Source organism: Centroberyx affinis, unplaced genomic scaffold (genome assembly GCF_046629955.1).
Source record: "Centroberyx affinis isolate AG114_WGS23_722 - 3 ecotype Tasmania unplaced genomic scaffold, CSIRO-AGI_Caff_v1 ptg001981l_1, whole genome shotgun sequence".
Taxonomy (NCBI): domain Eukaryota; kingdom Metazoa; phylum Chordata; class Actinopteri; order Beryciformes; family Berycidae; genus Centroberyx; species Centroberyx affinis.
The window spans coordinates 365824-385402 of record NW_027280327.1 but is presented as its reverse complement, the minus strand read 5'-3'; the positions used below and the strand labels follow the sequence as shown (position 1 = coordinate 385402).

The 19579-nt window shown below is 43.8% G+C and overlaps 1 protein-coding gene across 1 annotated transcript; it reads right to left on the bottom strand.

Annotated features, from left to right (window-relative positions):
- Positions 1–304: 304 nt before the first annotated feature.
- On the bottom strand, positions 305–18905 carry stk40 (serine/threonine kinase 40). The gene is made up of 11 exons (XM_071530807.1): positions 18722–18905; positions 15016–15142; positions 14447–14532; positions 13644–13787; positions 12235–12459; positions 11822–11874; positions 7350–7465; positions 5408–5552; positions 4698–4817; positions 4366–4450; positions 305–4053 (listed from the first exon to the last, which is right to left on the bottom strand). The coding sequence occupies exons 2-11, from the start codon at positions 15131–15133 to the stop codon at positions 3835–3837; spliced, it is 1311 nt and encodes a 436-aa protein (XP_071386908.1). The 5' UTR covers positions 15134–15142; positions 18722–18905; the 3' UTR covers positions 305–3834.
- Positions 18906–19579: the final 674 nt, after the last annotated feature.

Here is a 19579-nt window from a genome sequence, read left to right as displayed (position 1 = left end):
CTTAGGAGATCTCATGACACAAAAAAGCACATACACAGACACACCTGCACAGCACCAAAGGCCTCAAACACACTGGACATTTTCTGTAGACTCTACAGTCCACACATTTACGAAAATATGTGAAAGTCAACAAAAACTGCACAAACACATTCAGTATAGTGCTTCATAAGAAATATACTGCTTCTACTCCTTTCTTTGGTTCCATTTTTTAAGAAAGTGCCCCACCTGCTGGCTATGGAAGGAACTACTAGGATACAAAGTCAGATGTTAAAAAAAGTCAGACATCTCAAAAAGTAATGTTTCCATATCAAAGTTTATTGCTGACATGCATGTAGAGATCTGATGAAGTACAAAAATATGTTTTTTATACAAACGTGTTTTCATCTGTACAATTACGCAGTTTTTTGTATCTAGATGCCCATGTCCAACCAAGCAGCTTACAACACATTATCCCATTGGGTTTCAACTATCTACCACCACATATCATATCCTACACCATTACCTAGTTTCCAGTTGAAATAGTCAGCAAGTCCAATATATTGGTTACATATTGAAGACTAAACATTTTAGAATCGGGGTGAAAATCATTATACAAATTGAATATTTTGAAAAATAAAAATAACATTTTATCAGTCATCCAATTGAGCAAAAGATCTTTCTTGTTGTAGATTTTCCTGTAGTACCCAAAGAAGCAAATAATTTTCAAATTCATAGTGGTTGCTGTGGCACACCTTGCAAGTTCAAAATCATGCAATAGTCACATCTTTCACAAAGAGTTTAACCTCACACTATTTCCATGCTTTTCAGTCCACAGAACATTGCAGTCTACCAATACAACTCTGTAAAACAAACATTGACTGTGGTAAAAATCCACTAGCTAGAATGTGAAACACTTTTTGATAAGGGGAGACAGATAGTACATCAATATCAAGAGTCTATTGAGCCTATAGTTACTATTCAACAGTTGGGCTATACTGGGCCTCATGGAAGATGGTGTCAGACGTTTGCCACAGACGATCACTTTATGTTAGCGTTCAATGATGGCTACGGTGTTCATGAAACACCCTTTTCTGATGAGCAACCTACACTACTACAATACTGCTTTATACCCATGGATTTCACATTGAGGTGGGAGAAAGCTAACAGTTGTCATTACATTTTCTGTTACCTCCAAATGTGGTGGTTGATGGCCAACGTGGCCTCTAATGCATGTCAATCGGTGTGTGTTGAAACGGAGTTGGTATCGTTTCATTGGGTGGCACTACATACAATATGACTGGCGCAGTCAAGATGGTACATATTTACATACTGACCAGACAGTGCAGCCTTGTATGGGTCTAGGGTGATGATAGTAAAAACACTCAACATCACTCCCGTAAATTAAGATAATGTGCGAATATCATTTTGTTTTCTGTAAAAAATAGAACTATGCAAAAGTCAGTCTCATTATTAGTGTAGCTTAAGTTGACCACAGAGTCTGTGGCAAAATGGCAAGAAAATGATTTAGGGAAAAAACAAAAACAAACAAACAGATGGTGTTCTTTCACGAACGTGGCTGAAAAGGAAGTAAACGGACTAGCTAAAGTTGCAACATTTTAAAAGAAACTAATGGAACTGCAAACACTTCTTGCTTAAAGCTGTGAGAGCAAAGATATTTGGGGCCTGTTTCATGGGCATGAATTAAACCTAGTCCTAGTCTATGAAATATTTATCAAAAGATATCTCCATTAGAAGGAACTTTTTTGACTAAGCATAATCCATGTCTGTGATAACGGCCCCAATTGCTCAGGAAAAAAATAAATCTACACAAATGAATAAATAACAAATCAACTTGCATGAAGGAAAGCAAGGAAGGAAAAGAGGAAGTAGTATGAAAAGACATTTGGAAATAGGCCAGAGCCTCTATTCATGCAATCAGTTTGGATATAAATAGGAAGAAGTCAAGATAGCCTAAAGCAGATACCAATACGCAAAGGCAAGTTGCAGTGTACAGATGCCTAACATAGTCACAGGTTAGTAGCTTTGCCATGTTTGGGAGAATCCCTTTGATAAAGATGAGAATGCATCAATAGACAAAAGGACCCACCAACTAAACTTAAAACCTATGAATTTATATTTTGATTTCTCTATGAAATATTACAGTATCGATTACCACCAGCCAGCTAGTCTCTCAGAGAGCGAGATAATACAAGCATGTACAAGTCGAGCTAAAGAGAGGGCTTGTGAATGGCAACAGGATGATATTAAGTGAAATTTTCCAATCTTAACTAAGCATTTATGACAGAGGACAACTGCTGAACCATTCAGTCAAGCCCCCTGTCTTAGCAAAGCCTGCTCTGGTTTTCACAGTGTCTGCCACTGAGGCAGGCCAGATAAAAGAGATTGGAGGATAGCTTAAAGGGTCTGTGACTGTCAGAGCTTAACAACCCGACAACACTGCAGACCCTTATCTTTGCCTGACACACACTCTGGCCCAAAACACACACACACACACACACTCACAGATACTGCACACAAACCAAAGCATTGCATGATAGTTCACATTCATACTGAAAACACTTGTCCCATGATCTGTCTTGATAAAGAGAAACAGGGAAGTTGTAATACCTGGAAGCCATTTGATTCTGAATGAGGCTGGAGGTATCAGTTCCTTGGCTAACAATCATTTTTTAAGACATGATTTTTGGCAAGAGAAATATGACAGTGCCTGATCTTCACTATAATGGCACTGAGGAAGTGTTACCACCAACATGCCTTGGCAGGGAGAATCCAACAGTTTTTCAACTGTTTCCCCATTCAGTTCTTGGCATTGTGACTTCCAGGTACCTGACACTAGCTGCCTAGGTGCTAAAAATAGATTTACACAGGGATGAGCAAAAGCAAGAGACAACGCATTCTGCAAATATCAAAGGATGCTTATACACATACTTTGATATTCAGTATCTTCAATGTCAAAAGGGGTAAAATGCTACTTATTAAGGTTAATATGAAAAAGCTTATTCAGATTGTGAGAGTAACCCACTGAAAAGGTTTCAAACTATTATCATTCTGACAGAAAACATTAATGCTTTATGTCAATGGTGGCATCAAGACTCCCCTTTTACAATCCCTTGTTTTTCTCAAGAACAGTGAGCATGGTTTACTGACAGAGAGGAGAGACAGAGAGGTAGATTGATTTGAAGTCATAGTTACAGACAAGACCACTCTAGATCATTTTGGATACGGGAAAACGGTAGAGAGGAAGAGAAGGAAGGAGTGAGAGGGAGGATGGGATGGAGGTATAGAGGAGTGACATCTGTGATCTGGTGATCTGACTTGAGGCAATACCATTGACAGCTAGGAAGAGAAGGGGTTGCTACATGATTCTGGTCCTGTATTGCTCAGGGGATCCAGAGTAGATGGGGAAAGTGTTACAGTAGGGAGAACTCAAAGGAGTAGGAATATGGGGTTAATAGTCTCTTCAACACTCCAGGCAGAGCATTGTGGTAGCCCATGTATAACTGTGCCATTAGGTTGGTTGCACAGTGAGATTTGACTGAGGGCGAGGAACCTTTGGTTCAGATTTTCCTCCAGGCTTCCCCCACTACATTTTACTGGAGGATCCCAGATATGGGGAGTGAAGTCCAGGTTATCAGTTTGTTCTGGTACCCTCCTCATGCCTGCTCCACCTAGCTTGCCCAAAGCCCACTTATGGGGGCTCCCTAACCCAGGTTTGGGCTGGGCCCCCTGTAAGCGAGTTCAGTTTTGGGGCTTATCCTCCTCAGTCCTCTCTGGACTCCGTGTGTCTCTCACCCCCTGGAGGAGGCCAGAGAGTCTGGGATGGGTGGTTGGGGGCTACTTCCGGAGGAAGCGCTGTGCCAGGATGGCGGCGTCTAGGGGGCTGACAGGCTGGGCATCGTGGCCAAGGCGCCGTACGGGTGGGATGCTGCCAAACTGGCGCTTGCTGAGGAAGCTCTTGGCCTCATGGATAGTGTTCTTCTCCTCAGCCAGCAGTAGCTGCTGGCGCATGTAGTTCTCAAACTCGTACTGCGAAGACTCCTCTGTCACCTTGGCCTGGGGGAGACAAATTAATTCTGCTCAATGTGCCTGCAGCGTTTGAGTTAATCTGAATAAATTGGTCCTCTAAAATGTGTCTGAAAAACACTGTAAAAACAAATATGCTCTCCACTGGATTTAAGTGAATTATAACAACCTGTTTAGTGTCATCATGGTACATTAGCATCAAGCCATGCATCAAGAATTAGTCCATGGTTTGTTGATTAGTGTTCCCTGACAAGCTCTGGTTGAGCGGCTCTTTGGATTCCTCCTGTGGGCCTACAGACTACTAGCAGAGTCCTGGGATGTCATGCTCTTCTAGGATCTTACCTCTTGCAGATGCTCTGGGTGGTTGACCTGGTCGTCAATATCCGGCACCACCTGGAGGGGACCACTCAACGATGAAACTGACTGCCTGTGATAGAAACAAAGTAAACACAACAAGGTTGATTTGACAATTGTGAGCCTGAAATTTAAAAATGCCCTATATGCAATCACTGTATGGCTAATGGTTACATGTAATATACATCCAATCAAAGTGCCTGGAAAATCTATATCAGGTTATACAACCAACGGAAAGGTTCTAAACAACTCATGGCATCTAGTAATAGAAATTCTTTGTGATTGTGATTGCTCTAACATCCAGCAGGTGGAGCACTTACCAAGAGGCAATGATGGCACTGAGGGACTCCAGTACCTCTCCTGCAGTGAGCCTCTGCTGAGGGTCCAGCACCAGCAGCTTACGGATCAGGCACACAGTGTTCTCTGACACACGCCCATCCCTGAGAGAGAGAGAGAGAGGGGGGGGTTAAAACTGATATTGAAAGTATTGTAGTATATTATCAGCAATACCTTTGTACTATAAATGTACTTTTCAAGATATATTTAGTACATTTCAGTACAAGTCTATACATACACCTGGGTTTACCATGTGATTTTATGTAGCAGTGGAACTTGGAGGTAATTTCAGTTTTGGCTGCTTGTGTCTCCCTGCTTTGGTCACGTTTATAACTGGAGTACTAAAAACTATTTGCTACAAACTACTTTGGATGCTTTATGATAACAAGCATGAACAAACATTAAATCCAAACATCTGGACTGAACTTTGTGTTTGAGAGGGAAATCTGGCAAAATTACACTGTTCGTATAACTGCAATTGTGGTAATTTTAATGCTGTGGTGGAGAACCACAGCTGAATGAATACAGAGGAAACACTATAAACTGTATGCTTTCAATACGCTGCGAGTGTTGGAAGAGTGGGTGCAATCCCAACGAGGGCTTACCCCCCGTTTATGAAATGCATGTATTCATGGTACTGTGCTTTGGATAAAAATCTCCACCAAATACACATATACACGGGACAAGTACTCACTCTGGGATGGAGTACTCAGCAGCCTTGATCTTGCGGAAGAGCTCTTGAGGTATGCTGTCATAAAATGGGAACTGGCCATATAGCATGGTGAACAGCACCACACCAAGAGCCCACATGTCACTGGGTTTACCACGATATGGCCGACCTGCAGACAGGAAGAAGAGGACGCAGGATCAGTGTTTCAGATCAACAAACGGGACCTTTACAAAAAAAGATAGGTTGTTTCAAATGTTAAAATGTTACGCTATACTCCACAGAGAATCCTAAACAGATTTGCTTCCTGTCAATCCGCTGGGTCAAATGATTAACAAGGTGAGTAAACACAAGCACAAGTTGTGACGCCACATCCATCATATTTCCTGGAACATTTCTAGAACATTGCCAACATGTCGAGATAGGGGCATTGTTATGATCATTAACCCCCGAGCCGTTAAAACGGCCACGGAGTGGTGATGAGTAAACCGGGGCTGGTGAGGGTGGAGCATGATGGCTGTGCAGGACCATAGGCGGTGTTGTTACAGCCAGGCAGGCGGCAGCAACAGCAGCAGGCAATTATGTTAAGGCTTATGACACACACGCACACACACACACACACACACGGGCGGGGGATGGGGATGGGAGGGGAAGAAGGGGTAGATGGGAGTAGTTTCCCTCCAGTGAGTCATCGGTGCGTGAGTCACTGAGGCTCCGTTTCATTGTGTGCCTGTCACGTTATGCTGATATACACGCCCGGCTTCCATCTACAGTTTTTATGAGTTGAAGGCGAATGATTTTTGCTTCGATTTATTCCCTTCGCTCTTCTATAGTGTGCAGGATAATTTCCTAGGAATCAATGTTTAAATGGATGGTACATTGGGGGTATACTGTGGAAGCGCATGCTCAAACATCCACTGGAATGGTGTGTGGCTCTTAGGTCTGCACATTCAGCCTGACAAAATGAGCAATGTGAGGCTGCACAATAAAAAAAATAATTTCCTTGTTTTTCAAAAGGCAATGTTTCACACAAAAAGAGAAGAGAAATATGTAGCTTCTCCTACACATATCATCAGAAAATGCAATATCACAATTATCAAACCAACACAGGAGAAAGCTATTTCTAGCTTTTGCCAATCATCCAAGATTGCAACATGGCCTCATTCTTGTTGCCTAATAACCGGAAAATCAAACACAAGACCGGCTGCTTAACATTACGCAATGCTCTTGAATGACTCCCAGCAACCCAGCTGGACCCAGATTAACCAGGGTCACTCTTCTAACAGGAGCTGCCTGCCTTTCAAGTCTGGCATTATAGGAAACAGGAGCTTACTGTGCGCTTCTCTTGCGGTAAACACAGTGATCACACTCAACACGGAAACATATTTCACATGTCTAACATTTACCATCACCTGAAGAGACCAGCGTATGATTCAAAATAAGACTTTACAGTATCCGCTATATTGCAAGCTGAGCTGTTACAGGACTGGTGCTGTGTTACTTCAGTAGTAGCCGTGTTAACACTTCAAAAGAGGTACAGCTCAATTTAAGAGAGGTCTCCCTGTCTGAATGTGTTATAGAGAGTAAATATGAGTATGCACGTGGGTGTAAATAGTAACCATTCCCTAAAAAAAACCTCAGAAAACCCTGCTGATGGAAAATGTGCCTCTGTTAGTTAAGCACTACTAATGGTGTCAGTTTTGTGTGGATGTATTGTATCTATTTCTTGTCAATATATACATTGTTCCAACTTTCCACTTTGTATCATTCAGTAATTTCCCAAACTTGCCTGATGACAGCACTAACGCCATCTCAACTGATGATCACATTCAAAACAAGACCATTTGTGCTATCCAAAACATTGACAACATAATCACATTTTTGTGTTCCTGCTCTTAAAATTGTTCAGCAAATAAACAATTTATTAGTGTACGTGACGATGCATGCAACATTACAATTCTTCTCTCACCGCTCAGTACGTCGGGGCTAATGTAGGCCGGACTTCCTCTCTGGTCTTTCAGCAGGTCGTCCTCGCTCACCAGGTGTTTTCCCAAGCAGAAGTTGGTGATGGTGATTCGGTGAGTCCTATAAGCACACAAACACGCCTGATGAACACACCTTCAGCATTCTCTACTTAACTTGATCAAAGCCTAGCAAATGGTCCTATTGGAGTTTAAATGCTGGTACAAACAGTCTTAGTCATCACAACAAAGATATGTTTAGAATGTGAAATGCACTCTACAATTCAAAGCATGAAACCAACACAGGCTGACAGCGTAATTACCATAAGGTGGAACTTGCTAGCAGGCCTAGTTGATTTGACACCGATTTACTGGGCCTGGAAAACTACATTGGTATCTCATAAGAGCCCAGATGCAAAGCAGCCAGTGCAAACCAAAACTTATCAGAAGAAATGTCACCCATCTCCCTGTTATGTGACACTTGAAAAGAAGTGTGAGCAGTTCTTGCTATTCTTTACTAAAAAGACAGAAATAAACAAAAAGATAGCCTGTACTCTGTTTCTTCCGAGTTTATTTTTCTTTCTTTGTTGGCATGGACATTTCGGCTATCAAGCCTTCCTCAGCGTGTTACCAATAAGATAGAAAATATAACATTCCTAATCTCCCCCTCTGGCCGGGACTTATTTGATGTCAAAACATTCTGCCGTTTTAAGCCATTTAAGCCGTGTCCTGCAAGGAGGTGTCCACTTGATGTTGTTCCTACAAGTTCCTCAAAGTTAAATGTCTTTCATATAGTAGGTCCTAGTATTTTATTGGTTAAACTACTATTTTTTTTTTAGACTCCATAGCACATGGTCAGCCCTTTTCATATTAGGTCTGGCCTCTAGCTACATTGCAAACCTCTTTCCCTGATGGCTGAAAGCTTGGGCAGGGCCGTTTTGACTGTCCTTCAGTCTAGACTAAAGGTGATTGTGCTGAGGGCCTCTAAACTGCAGAACACCCTGCCTGAAGGATTTAGGCTAGATAATTCGGTATCATCTCTTAAATCACTTCTTAAAATGCAGTTTATGTAACTGTTTATTTTGCCCACTTATAATCTTGATCACATTTGTTTTTATGCCTTCCCGTAAAGCACTTTGTAAGCTCTTTTAGATACTTTAACATTAATGCTATATAAGGATAGGTTTACTATTATCATCATCATAGCAGCCACATCCAAACGACCATCCCCCTACATCAGGCCTGTGATATCTCCAAAAGGTGAACACACCAGACACACTGGCGCTTCAAAGTCTGAGGAGCTCCACTGCTGTTACCAGGGATGTTTGATTAATTTGGTTTCTGTGGAAACACAGTGGGCCTATCAGATTTTTGCCTGACTCATCCAAGGTAAATTTAGTTTGCGTGTGGCAGAGTGAAACCTTACAGTATTTAAGCCAAGGGACTAAGGACTGTTCTATCTCTCCCTGTTCTTTTGAGGGAGAAAGAGAAAATAAAAAAGCCACACTTTGACAAACATGTGAGTCAACCTGTGGCTTGGGATAATTGTCTGGATGACTAAGCCGGCATGGTGATGGGGTGGAAAACGAGTATATAAAGCTAAAGAAAAGTTAAAATATGTGCACAGACGCGCAACTTAAAGTGCACGCACACACTCACTCCCATTCTAAATATGCACACACCAGAGCAAACATGCACATGCACACAAAAGCACATGAATACATATACATTATGGACCCTGGGTCCACTCAGGATCACGCTCCTCACCCACATCCGCTTTCTAAAAAGCCTGAGGTCAACAGCTTCCTCTATTCTCTTTCACTTTCACACCCTGCTCCATCTACATACTCACTGCTCCCATTATAGCCATTATAGTGTCTGGAGCCAATTCCTGTCAAACACCCACATTCAACTAAATGTTCTGGTCTCAATCCTCCCTATGAACATTCTGTCCAAATAACCATTTCCATCTGCTTATGCGTTCCGACCATTCAACAGCTTTGCAATCCAAGTCTCTATAACCATACAGTGGCCTTGTGATCTGCACAAGGACGGGCCAGAGAAACAGAGTGCAATGCTTCAAGGACCCTCGACATAAAAGCTTCCTTTATGGAGGAGTCTGCTCTTTTGTCCGTGTGCATCACGACCGAGGCTGCTATTCTTGCACCGGAGATTGGGTGAATGAGATTGCATGTTTGCCTTGTGAGGTAAGGGTCCCTGAGGACTGGGGAGACCACACCATGTCCGCTTCCTGGTCATGTGACCCGGGTAGTCAGGAAACCAGAAACCTAAACACCCCCCCCCCCCCATGACTCGCACCCCTTCTCTTCCCTCCCCACAACCTCCTGCTGAAAATAACCCTGCTGATGAGAAACGAGGTTAAACACGGGGCATCCTTTGCACAGAGACCAGCAAATTGCATTTCCCAAAATACATTTCTTGAAGAATTAAATGTTTGGAGCATCTCTCTAGGATTGAAGTCATGGTTGCTAACAACTGAGAGAGAGACAACATTGTGTAGCAAGGATCTGTTATATTAAATTCTAAGGTACTGTATGCATTACTGCATGGCTACTGCTTGTCTAAGACAAAAAAAAATACATTTAGAATGAAAGATGTTGGCCTTGAAGGATAATCTCTGAACTACAAATTAAACATTGAACTTCATCAGTAAAGAATGAAAAGGTTGTTGGGCGCTTTGGCATTTCAACATAGGCAAAAATGCAAAATAGCGCTGCACTATGCCATTTTTCCAAGGGATATTAAAAACATGACAGAAAATACTGACATATAGTCAGACTGTGCACTGAAAGACACAGTAGACTTTGGAAAGTGGGGGGGGGGGGTAAGGGCATAAAGGTGTGAGCTAGTCTTTGTGGTTCATGAGAGCCTGCTGATGTAGACTGACAGGAGCTCTGTGAAAAACAAGCCCCATTAACACCTTGTTGTGGCATGTGTATGCCTAAGAATGGCTATGCGTCTCCATCCAAATGCAACTCAATACTACAATCAAGGAAGTCAATACAGCTCAACATAAGTAGTCAACAACCCTGCAGATTGATCTACAACGTCCTGCTTTCATAACAGCTGGCTTTGCAAGAGGAAATCGCATCATTGTTGCCTAAACTGCTGAGCTTGTTGACGGTGCATTTCCCAATGTGACGACAAGCGGCGGGAGAGAAGATTTTGGGAGCGGTTTTCCTCTACACTGAGCATGTTCTTCCTGTACAGTACATTCATGCACATCCAGGGTAGAGTGGAAGAGGAAACATGCAAGCAAGCGACGTACAAGGCAAAAAAAAAAGCAGACAAGAAAAGTGAAAAGAAGAAAGGAGCCGTGACAAAAGGGATAACAGGAGAGCAAAGGGAAGGGGAAGGAAAAAAAAAAGAAAGAGCAGAGGGTAAACAGAGTGATGACTGTGTGTGTGCGCGTGTGTGTGCACGTGTGTGTGTGTGACGTGCATCACGGTGTGAGTCAGCCCTGAGCTATGGGGCCTTTGGCAGGCCTCTCCTTTGTCTCCAGCTGGGACGGAGTGTTCCGCTCGTCTGCTCCGTTCCCCGCCACCCTCCTCCCTTGGCCAAAACACTCTCCTGTTTCATCACCACCACTGCTGGTGGGGACACCAGGCTCTAAGCCCTGAGGAGAGTGTGTGCGTGTGTGTGTGAGAAGATAAGCTGGGAACTTGACATTTCAATGCATGTACTCACACATGCAGGTGATGTGCCACGAGTGAATGAGTAGTACTATAGAGACAAATCCATGATTATGCACACACCATGTGTCTGATGCAAGCATAGACGTTTGAATGTGAAGGTGTGTGTAAGCAAAGCAGGAGCAGTGTGTGAGTGCCTGTGTTACTCATGCAATCCCACAGAAAGACTGGCTTTTGCAGGGTGTTTTTCCAGTATCTCCAAGCATGCACCTGCAGACCTCTGCTGTAAAAACATGTGTAGCAAAGGGAGAAAACAGCTACAGCTTGCGCATGGTAAGAAATACAGCAAAACACAGAGGCACACTACCACCACCCTCCTCCTCCTCCTCCTCCTCCTCCTCTTCCTCTCTCCCACAGAGAACAAAGCAGTGGCACGTTCTTTGCACCAGAGTCCAGTTCCCCCTCTGCTTCCAAATATCCAACCATGGGAGATGAATCATCAGTCCTTACTCAACACATAGGCACGGAGGGCCCAGAGTCAAACGGAAGACAGCAGGGCTTAACGTTGCTATAGCTGGTCTCACTCTTGGTCTGAGAATTTGACCCCTGCTTAGGTTTAAGTCCAACTGTACACTGGATACAGGCTGCTGGGGCTGGCTGAGCCCTCTCACACATGGCCGGGTCTAAAGAGAATAGTTTACTGGCAGGCTGACTTGGAATGACCTGGTCAAATGAGTGAGGCAACTGGCTAGCTAACCGGCTGACAGGGCCCAGTGAGAGGGATGGACTGACTGACTGGCTGGCTGAAAGACTGAGTTTCGTCTCACCGTTTGTTCAGCACCATGTTGCCCAGCTTGAGGTCTCTGTGCACAATGTTTTTCTGCAGGCAGAAGAGAGAGACAGAAGCAAAGAGAAGATTGGTCAGATTGTGCTCAGTGAATCATTGCTATCAAAACAAGCTTTCATCTCGTTTCTGGGAGTGGCACATGAACATGTGAAATGAGTCATCAGAAACGATGTGTGATTAGCAAACAATAACAATGCAATTGCTCCTAAAGCTGACAAAAAAAAAATGTACGTTCTACTATCCAAGCTTCCTTCATTGATAAAAATAGACAAATTAATCACTTGCTCATTCTTCTTTCAAGCACACTGCCAGCAAGTATGGTGGATAACAGCATAATTCACTCTTTCCACAGAAGTAGTTTATGTTAGTCTATCTCAATCCAGCTAGATTTACCTTATGCAGGGCCTCCACCACACGTACTACGTCGTAGAAGATGACGATGGCTTCGCGCTCACTGAGTCGCTTCTCCTTGATGACGTAGTGCTGTAGATTGATTAGGTCAGCTGTCTTGTCGCTGAAGTCGTGAGCGCACAGGCAATCCAGCACTAGGCAGATCCGCTTCTTCATCTTGCGCACCTTGTTGGCCTCCATGTCCTCCACTATCTCGTAGGCTCGGTCCTGGGAAAGGAGCAAAGATGAGTGTGAGTAGTCATCTGCAGGAAGCCACTTCCTTTGTAAGTTGACAGAGTTACTGATGCGATATATTTCCGATGCATTTTCCAATGGCCTCAAATCAATATCATAAGTTGAGGCACCCAGGAATGCATCAAGTCGAATGGATTCCTGTAGCATACCAGCTAATAAAGCTGATTCATTCAACTTGGAAGGACACAGTCTTAAGCAGGGGAGAGGCCATAAATCAATGGCTTGCATGTAGCCATCTCCAACGTGAATAGGACACATCCACCCCTCCACACCAGGGGTGTGGTGGAGGACGAATAACAAAGGTCATTCCTCTTTTGTCTTACGACGCAGAGTCACCACTCTATTGATTTCTGTATCAGGTTGTCAGTTTTTTTAGATACAGCCAGAGCCTCTGAAAGCTTTCATTATTAACTGGTTCTCTCACAGTGGAGATGCACTATAATAATCCAATCAATATTGCAGGTCTTAAATGAATCACAGAGTGCACAGCTCAATGCTGCTATTCTGAGAACACCGCCAGAGTGGAATTGACAGGATGTGAGAGAGAGAGAGAGAGAGAGAGAGAGAGAGAGAGAGAGAGAGAGAGAGAGAGAGAGAGAGAGAGAGAGAGAGACACAGAGAGAGAGAGAAAGATGGAACAATAACAAAGTTAGAAGAGGAGGCAGACGGGAAGAAAGGCGGGGGGTGGGGGGTGACTCATTGTGAATGGATGGGGCTGTGAATAGAGAATAACTGCAGATAAATATGGCTTTCAATGGTACTCCCACCTCTCCACTGAAACGGCCCTCAGCAGGAAAATGAAAGTAACCGACTGGTCTAATGACAAGCTCACCTCTGCCGTTACTGACCCGATAAGAGCATGTTCTCACTTGTACTTGCTCATGATGACATCATGCTCTGAACTGAATATTAAGTGACAGAAACTTCTCCATGGTGATTTGGCATATTTAGCATACTCAATCATAAAGAACGCTCGCCCACACAGGTGCTGAGTAATACCGCATAATCTACAAGACAAAGTCTTTCATTTTCTCTCTATTGCCTCTGACATTTTTGACAACCGTTAATGATTTGACTGACTGATTTGAAAACATTTAATATGCTCATGCCAGTAGAAATGTAATTTAGTTGCTAACAGTCTGCAGGCTCGTATGTACCTGGAAGAGGCCATGGTGGTGCACCACCCCATCCTGGTTGTGCAGCAGAGAAAGGAGGGAGTATTCTGTGTGCAGCAGCATCTTTCCCTGCCTCTCTTCCTGGGTCTCCCCGGCAGAGTCCACTCGCTCCTCCAGCGTCAGGATCTGCCGTAAGCACACAAGAGAGTGGGGCAAAGGTTAGAGGTCACAAGACAAGGATCAGACAGGGGAGAAAACCTTAACCACATAATATTGTGGAAATATTCAGTAACAACACCAAAACCTTTGAATGACTGAAGACATGCAAATAGGAAACCTCAGCTTAGCCTTTAGCAAGGGGTTAAAATCCAGAGTGGGGGATGGCAAAACGGGGCTACAGCTTTGAAATAGTGGCACATGTCCCAATGCGAGGTAAACAAGCTGTGCAGCAGACACTGAGGCGCTGTAGTCACGGGTATGAGGGAGGGTCATGGAATGACTCACCACATGGACGTGGGGGTTAGAAGTTGACATTCCAGGTGGGGCGCTACCTTTCACCCTTCTTTTCCCCATTCTAAAGCTGCCCTTGTGTAAAAGGGCATTATTGGATAGCCCCAATAAACAAATTGCCAGGCTGTGGCTTGTTGTTTGTCCCAGACTGAAACAGGGGGCCATAAACTGAACACCAACAAAGCTGTATGTTTAGGAAGGTCAAAGGTTCACATGTCTATTGGGACATCGTAGCCTTTGTTTTTAAGGGTATGCTCAAATTGCTATTGAACCGTGAGCCGTGAATGTATTGCCATTGTCAGAAAGAACAGTGTGCCAGTCACACACACACTTACCTTGAGCTGATAGAAGTCATCTGTGCCGTCCTTCCGGGCCAGACACTGCACTATGCTGGGCACGGGTGAGTTGCCTAGGCGAGGCCCTGCAAGTGAAAGAAAGGGAACAGCTGCATGACCAAAAGGCAGGCTACATGCCGGAGTGTGTGCTCTCACTGCAAGTCATTATGGGCTGCATGTGCATGCACCCATTAACACCCTTAGTGTAATGTTTTCTTTGGCACTCTGCATTGCAAACAGTGGAGGAGTGGTGTACTGAAAAACAGAGAAGTTTGAGAATATGGGAAAGAGATACATTTTCTAGAGGAAGGAAACAACAACCTTCCTGCAACCTAGATTCCGAGTTTTCTAGTCGATGTCATGGGGATCAGAAAAATTCTTCACATTCTTGTCTCAGGAGTGCGTACACACACACGCCCCCCCTCTCCCACATCTTTCCTGGTTTCCTGCACATTATGCACACACACAAGCACATTTGTACACTAGACACATTCTTAGCCACACAGAGCTCTGAGAGGCTACCATTTCCCTACTTTTGGGTCTTGAGCAAACCCCACTAGCTCCCTTACCAAGGACGAAGGGCCCGGCTCTCTTGCCGTTACTGCCAGATATCCCTGGACACAGGAGCTTGCTGGCCCTGCCTGAGGTCTCTCCAGCCCCCCTCTCCGACGAGCGCCGCTTAGACATACTGGAGCTCTGTGGAGAAATAAATCAGATTACATAGGATAAAGATAGTCAAGTTAAAGTGGTGAGTACTGACATGTGACTGCAAGGACACAAACTAGCGCCACTAAGCATCAGATCAAAAATAGCATTAACGCTGTAATCTATAAGAACACATCAATGATTTCAAATAGTCTTTCTTTAAAAAGAAAGCCTATACCTAGGGTTTCAGTAGTAGTCCACCTGGCTGGTTGAAAGCATACCGATTTGTGGTATGAGAGAGGGCAGGAGTGAAAGGGGGTAAACTTCAGGGCAGCTCCTCCCAGCCTATTTTAAATATCCCTCCCAAACATTTACCAACACCTCAGTGTGAATGTGAGGCCATTACGGCTCCATTCAGAATGATGGCTGCTGGCGTCAAGGGTGACACCTCAGATTCAATCTCCACAACAGGCAATGAGAATGAGCCATGCTCTGCAATTCAAATGGCAAATGCAATCATGTAAATGCATAGCTCCAACACTAAATTCTTTATGGCCAGAGATGGTTAGAAAATGAAAGCATTTTCCATTTGCTTTTTAGCATTGCAACACATGTCCGGCTTTAGCTTTTCCTGTTGCAATGGCCATGCATTCTGAAAATCCTTCCGCTCTTAATCTGCATGGTTTTATCTCAAAATCTGTGCTGCTGGCTTATCTAGGCTTGTCTGGTGAGACATGCCTTCCTCTTAGAAAATACATACGTGTCCTAACAGGGCTGAAACAAAAATGCCAAGCTCTTACACTATGATAAGGAACTAGATTTGCATGCCAGAAGAACCAGTGACAAAGTGTGACACATCATGACACAAACTAATGTAACTGCCACAGCAGACCTATGTCCCTGTATTTCAGGAGCGAGAGGTAGGCTTTGTTTACCGATAATGAGTTCCAATGTGATGAAACCCCCTCTGGTTCCCGTAACAGGGAAGTAGTGCCTAGAACCGAGAATGATTCACCCTGCTGTCGTCCCGGGGTTCCCATGGACAGAAATTCTTAAATGCCAGGGTGATGACACCAATAAGAGCGTGAAATGTGCCCCTAAGCATCGGATATGTCATCAAAACAGCGCAGAGAAGTTAGGTCAACAAGAAAGGCAACACAAAAGGACATTTCTGAAGTGAAAACGCCACTGGTTGATAGCAGTCGAGTGGATACATTAACAGGCTGTGCCAGCTAGAAACATCCCAGAGTGAGATGATCCAGACCAATAAAACCCAGAGCATCTGGTAAGCTGTAAACTCTGCACTCAAACACCTGCATGAAAGTAGACATTAGGAGGTGAGGTGACAAACACCAAAAACCTGCAGAATATGTACCCACTCTTGCAAGTGAAACAAACTAAAATATAGTTGGTTAATGAATTCGGTCATCTTCCTGTTTTAAAACTCTCTGGTTGTGCACCACTCACCAGTTGGCGTTTTTGGGCAGAGAGGAGGCAGGACAGTTGGCAGTCGGTATGGGCTGATATGAATTCTCACTTCCATGAGGCTTTTTGTGATCCCAGACAGCAGACAGTGTCATCATCATGTCTCTCGCCCATCTGTCTCCATCTCCACTAGTCATCACCCACTGAGTCTGATGAGCTGAGGTTTTCATGTGACAGCATTTATGGCACAAGCCAGAGTGACACCAAGTCACACTGCCAATAGTAAGAGACCAGCCTATTCTAAAACACCCAAAGCAGAGCAATGGCAACTCAACTACTACAAATCATGAGGCTCCTGGGCAGGAAATGACTGAAAGTTTTTTCTGTCCAGCGGCCAGGCAGTTAACAAACTATTTTCAATATGTTACCAGACAAAGAGACAAAATGAGCAGACAGAACTGAAATTTATCAGCATTTGGCTACTAGCTGGTAGTGATTTCCCACATCTCTGACAAGGTTATCTGTGATTCTACCTTGCATGTATTCCCTTTACTGTAAAACCATGCACTTAGTGTTTACAAATCTTGATAAATTAATCCATGCACCTAGAACCTATAGCACTAAACAGACTCAAGGGTAGAAAATGCTACACAGCATATGGACCCTAGGCTATTTGTCTACCAACTTAACACCAGCTGTACTGCTGTGAAGCCAACTTCCGACACATCTCAAAAGCAAAAGGTCAAAGCAACCGACTAACGCACATTGACCTAAATGACATCAGTGTGATGACAGCCCAGGCCTATCCTTATCTGACACTAGTTTGCCTCCCTGCACAGCCGATGATCTGGCAAGCAAGACTAATCTGCCTCTGACTGTACCAGAGGGAGGACAAGAACAGATACAGCTTCTGAATCATTTCACACAAAGGAAGAGAGACACGCTGTCGGTGCCCACGAGAATGTGGGCTCCTTAAATAGTATTAGAACAAAACAACCACACAGGTGCCTGAAGATCCACCCACGAGACTACCTATTGTAGGAGCAGCCCTGGCCGCATGCCACTCGTCTGGCTTTGCAAGAACATCTTCATTGCAAAGTCAGATAATACCAGAATGGACAAAGAAAACAAAGAACACTTGAGGAGATTGTAAATATAAAATATTATTGGTTTACAAAATCTATGATAATCATTAAGCCAGTGAGGGGGCATGATCAAATTGATCCACAAATTGATGAAACACACAAGCCAGGACAAAGAGGTGGCCAGCTATCCAGTAAAGTCAATCTCTTGCAACCCGAAGGTCATATGGGCTTCAATTCTGCTGCCTGATTGAAATGTCAATCAATCGTGCCATCGCTGCACGCTGTCTGTCTTGCCTGTAACGTAACTGCAGTCGTTGGCTGCATTGTTTTAATCACAACGTCCTTGGCCGCACGACAAAACTGAGGCCACAAGGTCATATTGCAGATCATTCCATGAAAATAATTACAATAAAGACAGATTAGACACATCGTTTGGTACCATTTTACAACCACAGGGTCTTAGACACCTATACATTATGGCAACTAGTGCTGCAAACGAACAGAGAATACATTGCAAAGTTGCAACGTGTGAATAACCATTGTTCGGACAATAAATAATATGACCGGCCAGGGGCTAATATATTGTACCCACAACAATCACTACTTGCCCGCCTCGAGTCTTTTCAAAAGAACCACGCAGATCCTATTATACGGCGTGCCTGAATTGTGAAGCTATGTTTGGCTGAGTGTGTTATTTATATACAAACGCACTCCGAATTTGGATAACACACATACTTTCCTTTAGCAACACGGCTGCATTAAGTTTATAACGCCAAAAGTGCAAACAAAAACTACGACAAAGCTCACTGAATTCCTCGGCTAAAGACGTTGCCACAGCAGCAGGCACATTGGCCACACAAAGGGGCACGTATTGCAACACAAGGAGTTGGGCTTTCGATGCAAACTACCGAAAGCAGTAACTGCGCTACGATTACTGTAGAATATGTCCTTATGTGCCAAATAGATTTTAACACGATAGCTAGCTAGACAAGTTATCGAAAGCTGAAGGCTACAGAACAGCCGGGAGGCCATTTAAACAAAGTAGGTACAGCTGGCTAGCCGTGTGTAAGCCAGCAAGCTAGAGCTACGGCAACCTATTTCTGTTCGTCACCTCGCTTACCTCGAGCCGAAACCGCCGGGTAAAGTCTACGTCGTCTTGTTACAGCATGGACATGTCTTGGGTGAACGCCGTCGTGTGCATGTGGAGTTTGTTTCTCGACCAAACGAGACCGTGGTGGGTTGGTTTCAGGTTGTTTCAGCCTCTGTTACCGAAATGAGCAATCAAGGAAAAGCCTCCGCTCTTCTCTGATCGCATCTTTCCACAGCGACAGCGCCACCTGACAACGGAAATGACGCACACGATAACATGATTGACAGCTATTTTCAACCAATGTGACCCCCTAGTTTTATTCTCGTTTTATTTTTTTTTCCTAGTAAATGATTGCGCACTGATGATGAAATGCTATGCATAATAAAAGTTGCAAAATGAAGCAGCATTACATCATGGTTGCTACAACTAAACAAATTAAAATGCAAGTTAGCCATTTGGTGCTATAGGGAGCAACTGCTCTGACAAATGTTACCGTGGACATACAATATCATATTGCACTTCATTCAGAATAACCATATGACTCAGTCAACCTGCATATCCCTGAGTTCAATCAGCACTTCATTTGATAAGCGGCCAAGATTAGAGAGTTGAGAGTCTCCCTGTTCCCTCATAGAAATTCATACTATTACTCCCCAAAGATCAAAGTAGTCATGCATTTGGTATTGTTTTGTTGTTCAATACAATACCGCGAATTAAAAAACCTGACAATAACGATATGTCGTCTTGCTGGAATTTGCTCAGTGACTCAGTAGACTACTATACTACCTAACATTTTAAATGCCAGTGACCTTACTTGACATAAGTAACACAGCCCACCTACAATGTTCCCAATTTAGACTCCCTTATTTAACTTAGATTCCACCCACA

What these genes read in the sequence shown, in the direction of transcription:
- stk40 (XM_071530807.1), bottom strand. Translation starts at nt 15,133, where the DNA reads ATGTCTAAGCGGCGCTCGTCGGAGAGGGGGGCTGGAGAGACCTCAGGC. An exon ending in TAGCCCCGACGTACTGAGCG is followed by an intron (nt 5,553 to 7,349) that starts GTGAGAGAAGAA and finishes TCCTGTCTGCAG; the next exon opens with GTCGGCCATATCGTGGTAAA. An exon ending in GCTGAGTACTCCATCCCAGA is followed by an intron (nt 4,818 to 5,407) that starts GTGAGTACTTGT and finishes TCTCTCTCTCAG; the next exon opens with GGATGGGCGTGTGTCAGAGA.